The sequence below is a fragment of the Lichtheimia ornata genome (assembly GCF_029851405.1).
Source record: "Lichtheimia ornata isolate CBS 291.66 chromosome Unknown scaffold00004, whole genome shotgun sequence".
NCBI classification, from domain to species: domain Eukaryota; kingdom Fungi; phylum Mucoromycota; class Mucoromycetes; order Mucorales; family Lichtheimiaceae; genus Lichtheimia; species Lichtheimia ornata.
The window spans coordinates 342016-352688 of NW_026695324.1; the positions used below are offsets into that span (position 1 = coordinate 342016).

Consider the following 10673-nt stretch of genomic DNA (forward strand, 5'->3'; position numbering starts at 1 on the left):
TAATAGTGCAAGTCAAATACAAAGGGCATCTCGTTGTACGTTTAATGTATATCCTTTTTTACCAATATGGAAACATGTCCCTTTTAGGTATTGGGGACGTCGACTTAGGATCGTGATGGTTCTTGTTAAACAATCCCTCTCACCCACATTGTAGAGAAATGGCCACAACGCCATCGATCTAACAATCCAACAGCTATGTAGAGTTGTAAAAGAACCAACCAAGGTCAATGATTGTTTTTGCGCTGGATACGGTATCATGAGCTTCAATGTAACAATCAACCATTGCATTGTCTTTTTTCTTTGTTGAGTTTAAGGGATAATGAGTGCACCCATCCTCGATCCACAATTTCTATCCTAATACAAGCTTCATGGATACAGATTACACCTTGGGTTATACTGTGCTCTCGATTTCCTATCTATTCATACGCATTGGAAAAAGGTCTCAGTTGCTGGTGTGTGGTTTATGCATGGCATGGACGAATGTGTGTCATTGTCTGCAATTGATCAAGCTCCGTCCAAGGTGAGCACAACACCATGAGACCTGTTCTCTTTGTGAAGAACTCAATGACACCACCATCACCAAATAAACGTTTGAATCACTGTTGGAGTTTTCAATTTATTATTAGAGGTGGGGGATATTATATGTAATGATGATCTCTTATCGATGTGTATGTGAATGAGGCTCAACCACAACAATGATACTTAAAGGAGCCATCGTTGACCAGTGAGAGCATGGAGCAAGACACGAATACCGGATGAATGGGGGTTTGCGAATCCGAGTCGTTTGGCAAAAAGCTGGCCCACAAGGATGAGGATACCATGTATCACTTGCATGATACGATTACGCATAATGATACAAGCTATTATCCAATACAATGTGCCACGATGTTGGAAGATCTTGTTGGCGAGTCGATAGATGATGTGCTTGATTTGTTTTTCCATTTTGATCAATAGCTGCAAGACGAAATGCATATTGCGTGCTGGGGAGGAGGATGGTGTCGTAGATGTTGGTTTTCGGCGTTCGAGATGAGTTGTCTCTTTTTGGTGTCGGTACGAATCGGTAGTGGTTGCATGTTGTTGCGTTTTTGTGAGATCAATTTCACTGGGTACGGGTGTTGTTTCTCTTGGTGTCGCATATTCGCTACTGCTATCGTCATCTGCAATTGCTGTACCAAACGATGGGGTATACAAATCGGCATCATAATAGAGGGATGTACTGGAGCTGCTTCGACTCAATGTGCCTAATGGTGGTAGTCGTTTGTATACTGTATCATGTGCCAAATCCCATGGAACCGGATCTGCCATTTCAAGTTCTATAATAAATGACGATGATGATGAGTTCAGTTGTTTTTAAACAGGATACGCTGCAAGCTTACGTTGAAGCAGTTCTTGATCATCGATAAAAGAGGCGAGATCCGATACTTTGGGGAAGCATACTCGCTTTTTGGCTTGTTCAGAAAGCAGTAATTTGATCATCTGCCATAATCCTTGATACATCCATCCGAAATTCAAAAGACACACAGTGCCAGTCGATGAAGGGAATCGTCGTAGTAATTGAACAAACGAGGTAGCCAATTGTCTGTCCTATAATTGGATGCTTTGTGAGACCTATTATGCACAAACAAAATGCGGCACGAGCACGAGACGTACCCTTGGGAGAGTTTTTGCATTCCTAAAGTCGACCAGCAACACTGTTTCCGTAACAACGGGATTTGGCACACCTTGTTGCAACCGCTTCAATGTCGTCTCCAACATGATTCGACGAGCTGTCTCAAAGACAAATGTGACAAAAGGGGTCAAGAAACTTGCAGCATCTCCGTTGACTGTTGGATGATGACATAACTGGATGATGAGCAATGGTCGTCCCAGCCGATCAAGGCCTCCAAAGAAACAAAATGCATTTTCAAAAAAGCAAGGATCGAGATCATCAGCAGTAGTTCCACCAATATTGTTGTTGATTCTCCATTTGATGGTATCCACCATGCGTGAGAGGGTATGTGGTCGAGAAAACTCATTCTTAAGAAGGAACCGGAATATGGTTACTATAGGATACAGCAGCATAAGAACATTCATTCAATAAAGCATTAGCCCACCATCCACCCAAATACTCACCTCGATCATGTATGTATTCGTCTAACGCAGCAGTTTGTTCCAGTGAAAGCCCATGTTCTTGAACCAAGAGCGGGATCTCGCGTTGCAATGCTGACTGTATACTGTCAATAGCCGACTCATGCTCTTTGTAAAGTGCATTCAATTCTGCCAATCGCTCTTCGCCAATGTCCATGCTGTTGTATAGCAACAAAGGAAAGGAAAGGAAGTTGTTGAAAGTAAAAGAGACAAGTGGAAGGAAGAAAGAGTATAAGAGCCACCACTACCACCACTCTCCGCAAAAGTATAAAGCTGCTGCTGCTGTTGGCACCGTGCACCTCCATTCGAATGGGAACCCAATTTTGTCCGAGATCACCCAGGTCGCACCAGCTTTCCAAATACGTTCATCCTTTACAAATACTTGCCCCAGACGAGCAATGATAAATGCAAACAACTCATCTTTTATTACCAAATCATCAAAATCATGCTATCTCTATTATACATTGAAACTCATCACCAAATCCTTGATATGCAGCTTGACGCAACGTTGCGATGTCCATTCAAAGTGAACCTGTTGCAACTGTTGATGGGGATCCGTAATAACTATAATAATCAGGTTTCAACATGTTTGTCCTCACATGATAAATGCTGGAATTCGCTTACCAAGAGGTAGTGCAAATGCAAACACCTTGTACGCCTTTTGTGCATCTCCTTCGCCATGACGTGTAAGTCCTTGCGATAGGCTGCTGGTTAATACGCCAAGTAGGCTGATGTTCGAATACCATACTCGGACCGTCTTGTCTTCTAACGAACTTGTGGCAACGTATTTGGCATCAGGTGAAAAAGCTAAGGCTGCAATGGCTCCCGTATGTCCCTACCATTATATAATCATCAATAAAAGAAGAATCTCCATTACACCCATTGAGCACACTCTCTCACCTCGAGAACCACTGAACGAGTTGCAGTGCGTAAATCATAAATAACACAAGCACCTTCAAGCGTACCAACTGCCAATTTTTGGGCGCTATTGCTGAAATCCACAAATGGATAACTTGAATGATAAAATAAGTACTTGTGGTCCATTGAAATGATTGATAGCCTATATACGTTACCTTTTAACCAAGCTGTGCAGCACAGCTGTTGCCGTAGGAAGCATGTTCTCTCGAAGATGTGGGACATTGGGATCGAGTGTCTTGACAACGGCTTCCACAACGCGATGCACATCACCAAAAAGTAATATGGGTTTCTATAGCAGTTTCCTTTTAAGTGACATGCAACAACAACAAACATCTCATATCTCTTTTACCTTGCGAATAAATGTGCCAATGATCTTTAAGCAACGAATGCGTTCAGATGTCTTTTTGGCCCGTGTCGTATCATAAGTCAAAGTACCAATGACCAAAGGCATGTTGGTGGCAGCGATTTGGAAAATTGCATTGTTGGCTCCTCGACTCACTGCTGGCTGTGGATCCAAAGCATATACAAACATGGTCCTTAAGACTTCGGCAACATTGATATACGATTCCCATGTGCTGAATCCCTGACTTAAGAGCTCCATAGAGGCAAGAGTACGAGCGACAGAGGCTGTGGATGGATCAGTGCCATGAGCCTTGGGGTCATCCAAATCTGAATCCGACAGTAAGAGCGCAAGACTAAGGGCGGTGTATTTGCGTACGCTTTTGATTCACGCAATGGTTAGCATAAAGAATCCAAGATCATCCCACTCATCAATGTAGCTCACCCTGAATTTAGCATTTGTGGTTGATCACATCCCATAATACCAAGAACAATGGTTGCACGCGCCATCATGTGAGGATTATGGTTGTCGGGTGAACTAGATGTTGGTACTATGACATAAAGTTAGAACCACTCCTCATCCTTCATTGTTGTATACTTACAATAATTCTCCCAATAAGCAATCATTGCCATGGTTTCATCTTCTTTCAATCCTGTCACAGCACTGGAAAATAGGGATCGGGCTATTCAACGTGATTCATTTCAATGAGCCGAGATGGAAATCACCAATAAAGTAGAGATACTTACCAGAGTGATCTTGCCAGTACTTGCTTAAAAGAGAGAGTGATGGGAAACAATAGCTGTCGCCTATTACAGGAGGGAGGGCCATCGCATAACCAGCTATAAGATCAGACGCCTTTGCTTCTTGGCCTATGCATTGTACATTAATCAGACCGATGAAACATACACCTCCTTTGATAGGATATTACCGGTAATAAAGATAATGGCCTTTGCCAACAATGCCACTGAAAGTAGCCTGGAAGCTGTCATCACCTGCGATACCTTCCAAGTATCCTTTTCCTCGGGTATCGGCGCCAAGAGTGACAAGTAACCGTTTGCCCTGTCATCATCAATAATGAGCCAGCATTCCCTTCCGCCAAGCCATCGCCATCGAATACACTTACCCTTTAAGCCCAAAGCTGATTGCATCGTGCCTTGTTTGCCTTGATAGCGCCAGGGTAGTACAACATATATCTTCAAATGCTTGGCTGACGTTCCAAGAGATACTCGTACTCATGATCGCTGATACAAGTTCTAGTCGTTTCTTCAAGTCGATTCCACCGGCTTGCATGCTGGCATCATCTTCGCTGATGGAATGGTCAAGTGGATCATCCTTATCAGGTCGAAAGTTGGCTATATCAGGTACTACTGCATCATAAGAGGCCGAAGATGTTGATTGCTGAGGAGTGGGTGGGACGACTAAATCAGACATTTCGTGGTTGCGAGTACGTTCATATCTTGCATACAAGTCGTGTACGAGGCGTCGTATGTTGAAAATGAAAACATGTGCAAAATGGGTGGTTGTTTGTAAAGCTAAGATGAACATGCGTTAAGAGAAATCATCCAAACAAGCACCAGCGACGCTTTACCTTGGTTGGTCGATACAATGGAACGCATAGTAGCATTATGCTTGTGTCCGTTGACAGGTTTAGGCGTTGTGGCTGTAGAAAGATCATTGATAGGCCATCTGTCATCCTCCAGAATCACTTTGCTTTGTTTCCCATGAAGCACACGATCCAACGATCCTGCTGCAATCTTTGAAAGAGTTACTTCATGTGAGAATACTTGGATCTTTCACCCTCCTACCTGCCACACAAATGCTGCTTCATCACTGTATCCAAGGACAAGGTAGTCTTCGGCTGTACGCCATTGGATGGCCGATAAGGGGTATGCATGTCCCGGGAACATGAATAAGCTAAACAATGTTACTTTAATACGTGAAGGTGAATTAAGCACTTTTGATGAAGGACATACCAGGTCATTGAATCCACTGAAATAAGTGCCACAGAATTGTCTTTTGCAACAGACACGACACATCCTCGTATCCTTGTATCGTTTTGTTCAGCTGGCTCGATGAACGACTTGACAGCCAAGGCATGCACTGTAAATGATACCACGTATTTCCCATCTCTACAACATCCATACCTCGAATCAGCAATTGATCACCCAATTACAGTGCATGTTCATACTTACACCAAATTCCATATTTTGACGGCACCATCGCGACCTCCTGATAGCAGGTATTGATGTTGATGTGATTCATGCACGATCATGCACGTGACTGGACCATCATGCGCTCGCTTAAATATCCGCACATCTTGACGATGATCCATTACTTGAGACAACGCCGGCATATGTAACAGAGCCAAAGCCAAGGGTACCACACAAATCGTTCCATTTTCTAAAAGGACATATAAGTACACATCATTCGTCTCGTATTGTATCAAGCAACTTACCATAACCAATTGCAAGGTGATTGCTGCTGACAGGGATTGTTGCTGTTATTGACCCAAATTGAGGATCGCACATGGATTTTTGTGGCCAAATATCTTGTAGGCTAGTTTCTTTGCTCGTCAGACTCAGTTAATCATTCCATTGAACACAAGCATCATTTCAAGGGTGATATATATATACCTCGGCATTTGGTTTCTCCATCCTCATCTCCATTTAGCACGTTGACTGAAAACGTTGAATTATCCGGATGGTTGCCAAAGGTAACTGCTATCGGTGATGATCGATCTTGACATATTGCTGTGACCCATCGACCTGGAACCAGATGATCTTTTGTATGATGGCATAAGTCTTCACATCTTCCAACTACTCTTCATCCATATCCCATTTTTTACCATTGGTATCGAAATAATAAGTGTGCATCAGCGAGACACTATTAGCCAAAGTCAATACTTGATGCACCAATCCAACAATATCACTATCCATTACCTGTAGTACAATTGATTTTCATCTTGTGCCATTCTCCCAGGATCAACACCAGCTGGCGGTTTGAGGTAATATTCAAAGATCTTCCCATTCTACAAGGTAATACCGATAGGTGAATGGGTGTGAATCATCACATCATGATAATAGCAACTTACCTGTGCCCATAACAGCAGCTTGTTTCCTTTGCAGAATTCGGCACTAGACCAGCTCGTGCCAGGTTCAGTGGGGATGGTAACTTCGGGCACAAAGGCTGAGTCCCTTAATACAAAGATCTATAACGCAACCTTGTTTAGAATTGGTAAACCAAATGATCCTGTAAAAAACTTACAATTGCATTCTTGCGCGTAAGCACCATACATAATCCATGATAGAAAGGACAGCTCTTTAACCCAATCACTCGATCGGATGTGGTTTCCTTGATCAACCTTGGCTGGTTCTCGGACGATCGATCTTTGAAAATAACTTGACCCGCGACATCAAAGTCCCAGATATCCAATTTGCCATCCATGGTAACCGTCACCAGCCTTGACCTTTTAGCAGCTACATAGGTTTTCAATGTAAGCAAAAGGAAACACGTTGATACATATCCATATACACGAACCTGGATCATAGAAATCAGCACATGTGACCCAATTGGGATGGCTACCCCAAACACGAACGACCTACACCAATGTCAGTGATACAAATAGTAAGTGTATTGTGTTGCATGAATTACATACCTCGAGCGTTGTCGCGTTCAAAATGTTGATCTCGTTGGATTGGCCGCTGCAAAAGATGTATCGATCCTTGGCCTATCCCATCATGTAAGCACCTTCCACTGGATACTCGATGCATAAAAAACAGCTACCTGGCTGAATAGCTTCAAATCGGTCGGCACTCCCAAAAAGCCCTTTGCATTGACTCCAAGACATCTTCCATCCGAAGCATTCCACTGTGCGATCTCACTATGTATGTCCATGTTGAGGATGATGTATACACTGATGGAGACTCTCTCTATCGTAACATACCCATCTTCGGAAGCACTGACCAAGATATCATCGGATGTGGCAGATAGGTCGTTGGCTCGTTGTCCTCCCTTGATGACACAGAGTGCAGCGATTGGCGCTCGATGGCCCACGAGCAAGAGTTTGTACTAGATTGTATTCAAGTAGAAGGTGTCAACGACGAGGGTCAATGGCTTTGAATGAAGGAGGGGACATGAACCTGAAGCTGCTCAGCATTATGCATAGTGTACACCCAAATGTGCCCATCTCTTTGTCCCGCATAGACGTTTGGATAGCTGCAAGTGACGCATGTCGTGGTCGGATTACTGAAATTATGCCATACAACGAGCGGCCATGATATCGTCGATGCCATCGAGTATTGATAACAGAGGAAAACGAAAAGAAAAAGGAAAAGAGAGCGTGTATGCTCGGAACGCGAGTTCCGTTTCGGGCGTGATAAGTATCGGGGTCAAGACTTATATGGAGCAATTGTATTATCATCACACACACACACATACAACTCGAAGGATAGCAACAACTTTTATGATCGTGGTTCATCTTTGACCAGACAGCATATGAAACAAGCTAGAATACTAGATGTGTATGTGCCTACATGTTAGCATTAAATAAACAAGGGGGGTGGTTGTAGTAGTAGTAGAGTTTGCTTGCATTACCATCCTAGCCAACATGGATCCTTGGGAGATGCTGAAACAGTATTATGCACAGTGACAGATGCAGGAGGAGGCGTCGGTTGATATTCTGTATCATCGATTATATTAACGACATGATGACATGAATGTTGTCTCTGCAATGATGATGATGATGATGATGATGCTTGCCTTCAAGTATGCTCTTCCTCTTTGATTGATTTGGTGGTTGTGGAGTTAAGAATCTATCGGGTTGTTCATTGTTTTGTTTCTCATCCGAGGAAGGCTGAACAAGGGTATTGCTGCTGTTGTCTGTCATGTAGTTCAAAAGGAAGAGAAAGAGAAAGAGACACACTATTAAATGCTAGTGAAGGGATGAAAAGGGGCAACGTTCCGGGTTTGTTTACACATCAATGCCCGCTTTGTACTGACCCACACACCCAACATGTAGTACTATTGTTGTTGACGACAAATCTCTTGCCTGTTTATGGTGCGTTCCTTTTTAAGCCTCTACAATCAACTATTGCCCTTTTGTACTCTACATCGCTTCCGTGGTTATACCTGTTTCAGCCTTTATTACTGCTGCAATCATGCAACTCGTTGATCATTTCTTATGCGCCCATTGTGTGGCGCTGTATGAAAAGGTTTCCCGTGGCGTGGGTGTTTTTCCACAAACTCACCTCCTTTGCACCACCCCCATTGTTGCTGAAGCTTTAAATCCTTTCACCCTCTCTTTTTTGCGTTTCATTATCAAGCGTTGTTAACCAAGCAAAAGAAACGCTAATTGACTTTGACCCATATCTCGAGTGACATCATACAAAATTAAAACCTTTGCGCTGCCATCCACATATCCTTTAACATCAATGGCTATTATGTGGGGTTGAAATTGGACAATTGCAAAGATGTACTCTATATGGTTCAATGTTATTCGCATGAATCGAACAATGAATGCATTGGAGCCCTGTATATGGCGCTGCCTTTTACAAATCATTGTGCAATTTGATTTGCTTCATTTAAGGAGCCTGATGTTGTTTCGATGTCCCCATGATCCCACGGCTATGGGCTTTACTTTTACACGTGATCATCCCATCATGTATGTGCATGTAACACAATTGCTGTTTTAGCATTGTAAAGATCCATCATCCATTAATCCTTCACACGATATTCCTGACATCCTTACAGCTTTACACTGTTTCAGCCATTTTTTTGATACTGCTTGATGATATGCGACAAGTACTTGCTTTTGAGAACAACACGCTATGTATGCATTCAATTTCTCCTCCAGCACTTTCGTTGCCCTGATGCTTCCATCTTTTCTTTTGCTTCTCATCAACGTTTATTCCAGGTATTATTACTTTTCGGAATTCCAAATATAGAAAAGGAAAAGAAGCCATTCAAATGCATGATCTTCATCAAAACTTTGTACGACAGCCACTGAGGAGGAGCGCAAACGAGTATAAATTTCAATGTTACTATTGTTTATTGCTGACAGATATGGTATACAAATGAAGAAAGAAATGCGATGTATGCTATTGTTGATTGTTGTTGTCATTGGATTTAGGGGTGTAATCGTTGATAGCGAGCCATTCATGCTCGAGTTGCTCCATACGTTTCCGAATTCGAAAGACAACGAGTGTGCTGGCGATGGTCAAAGTCACGATGATGACGATAAGAACGATGTTTCCGTAAAGGACGACTTGGGTTGTGGGGACGTCGGTGAAGATCAAGATGGCTTTAATCGCAAACTCCAGTAGCAGGCCTACACCCCAACCGGCAGTAAGGCAAAGGTGGAAGATTCTGTATGGCTTGATCTCATTGTATAACCAGTCAGCACGGCTTCGACTATGCTTTTCACCAGCAGCATCGGTCCACGTGACAGGTGGGCTTGCTAGAAACATTTCACGGCTGACAAGGAAGGTCATGGGATAAACTTTGAACCATTTGGTGGTGAGGGGAATCAATGTCACAACGAAAAGAAGACCAATGACGAGAGTGACAAAGGATTCACGCAACAACACCACGCGTACATCACCAGTGACCGCTGATAAAGCACCTGAAATGATAAATGCAAGCACAAAGATCATACTGAGAACGTCAATGCGGCGGCGGCGAATCAAAACGTACGCCACACGAAGCAAAGGGGGGATACCAGAGCAGATCAACGCGACAATTTCTGTTGTGAATATCCGAAACACGTAAAAGATGGCCATGGGCAATCCAACATCGATGACGAGAAGGGTCAAAAGATGTCTTGCTTGTGCCATAAGGATTTGACGCCGTGACCATGTAGGCGGCTTATAGGGTTCTTGATGCTCTTCTTGTTCCTGATCCCTACTAGCTTCCGTATTTCCGTTATGCTCATGTCGAAAGAGACTACGCTCTTCATCGGATAAGCTATCGTGTTTTTGATGATGGAGTGATTGATCGTTCATTCTGGAGGGAGATAAAAGGAATTGCATAAGTGAATTGCTGTGAAGGTAAGTATTCTTTAAAATGATTCACCTTTTGAATGTGTGTGTATGTGTGTGTGTTGTGTGTTTGAAAGTTAAATTTTTTGATCTAACGGGGTTGGCTTAAATACTTCAAGGTTACAATTCTTGGCCAAGATGGGAAACTCCTAATATGGAAGAAAGCGGCCGATGTTCGTCGGGTTGTTACTTCCAAATTGAGCGACTCAACAAAGCCCCTCTTTGTGTTGCTCAGCATGACCACACAACAGCGT

The 10673-nt window shown here is 43.1% G+C and overlaps 4 protein-coding genes across 4 annotated transcripts; all 4 read right to left on the reverse strand.

Annotated features, from left to right (window-relative positions):
* Window positions 1-702: 702 nt before the first annotated feature.
* O0I10_001534 (uncharacterized protein) lies at window positions 703-2284 on the reverse strand (the record flags this gene model as incomplete). Its single annotated transcript, XM_058481629.1, has 4 exons — window positions 703-1313; window positions 1377-1584; window positions 1651-2042; window positions 2113-2284. 4 exons carry the CDS (start codon window positions 2282-2284, stop codon window positions 703-705), a joined length of 1383 nt encoding a protein of 460 aa, XP_058347486.1.
* A 300-nt stretch (window positions 2285-2584) lies between these two features.
* On the reverse strand, window positions 2585-5738 carry O0I10_001535 (uncharacterized protein; the record flags this gene model as incomplete). Its single annotated transcript, XM_058481630.1, has 14 exons — window positions 2585-2691; window positions 2752-2962; window positions 3028-3139; window positions 3201-3334; window positions 3395-3764; window positions 3830-3935; window positions 3987-4067; window positions 4132-4254; window positions 4314-4444; window positions 4509-4917; window positions 4974-5139; window positions 5191-5299; window positions 5359-5514; window positions 5578-5738. The coding sequence occupies 14 exons, from the start codon at window positions 5736-5738 to the stop codon at window positions 2585-2587; spliced, it is 2376 nt and encodes a 791-aa protein (XP_058347487.1).
* Window positions 5739-6201: 463 nt separating this feature from the next.
* Window positions 6202-7677, reverse strand: O0I10_001536 (uncharacterized protein; the record flags this gene model as incomplete). The annotated part of the gene is made up of 9 exons (XM_058481631.1): window positions 6202-6268; window positions 6325-6413; window positions 6477-6593; window positions 6650-6861; window positions 6923-6983; window positions 7041-7112; window positions 7169-7265; window positions 7329-7453; window positions 7525-7677. The coding sequence occupies 9 exons, from the start codon at window positions 7675-7677 to the stop codon at window positions 6202-6204; spliced, it is 993 nt and encodes a 330-aa protein (XP_058347488.1).
* Window positions 7678-9480: 1803 nt separating this feature from the next.
* Window positions 9481-10383, reverse strand: O0I10_001537 (uncharacterized protein; the record flags this gene model as incomplete). Its single annotated transcript, XM_058481632.1, has 1 exon — window positions 9481-10383. One exon carries the CDS (start codon window positions 10381-10383, stop codon window positions 9481-9483), a length of 903 nt encoding a protein of 300 aa, XP_058347489.1.
* Window positions 10384-10673: the final 290 nt, after the last annotated feature.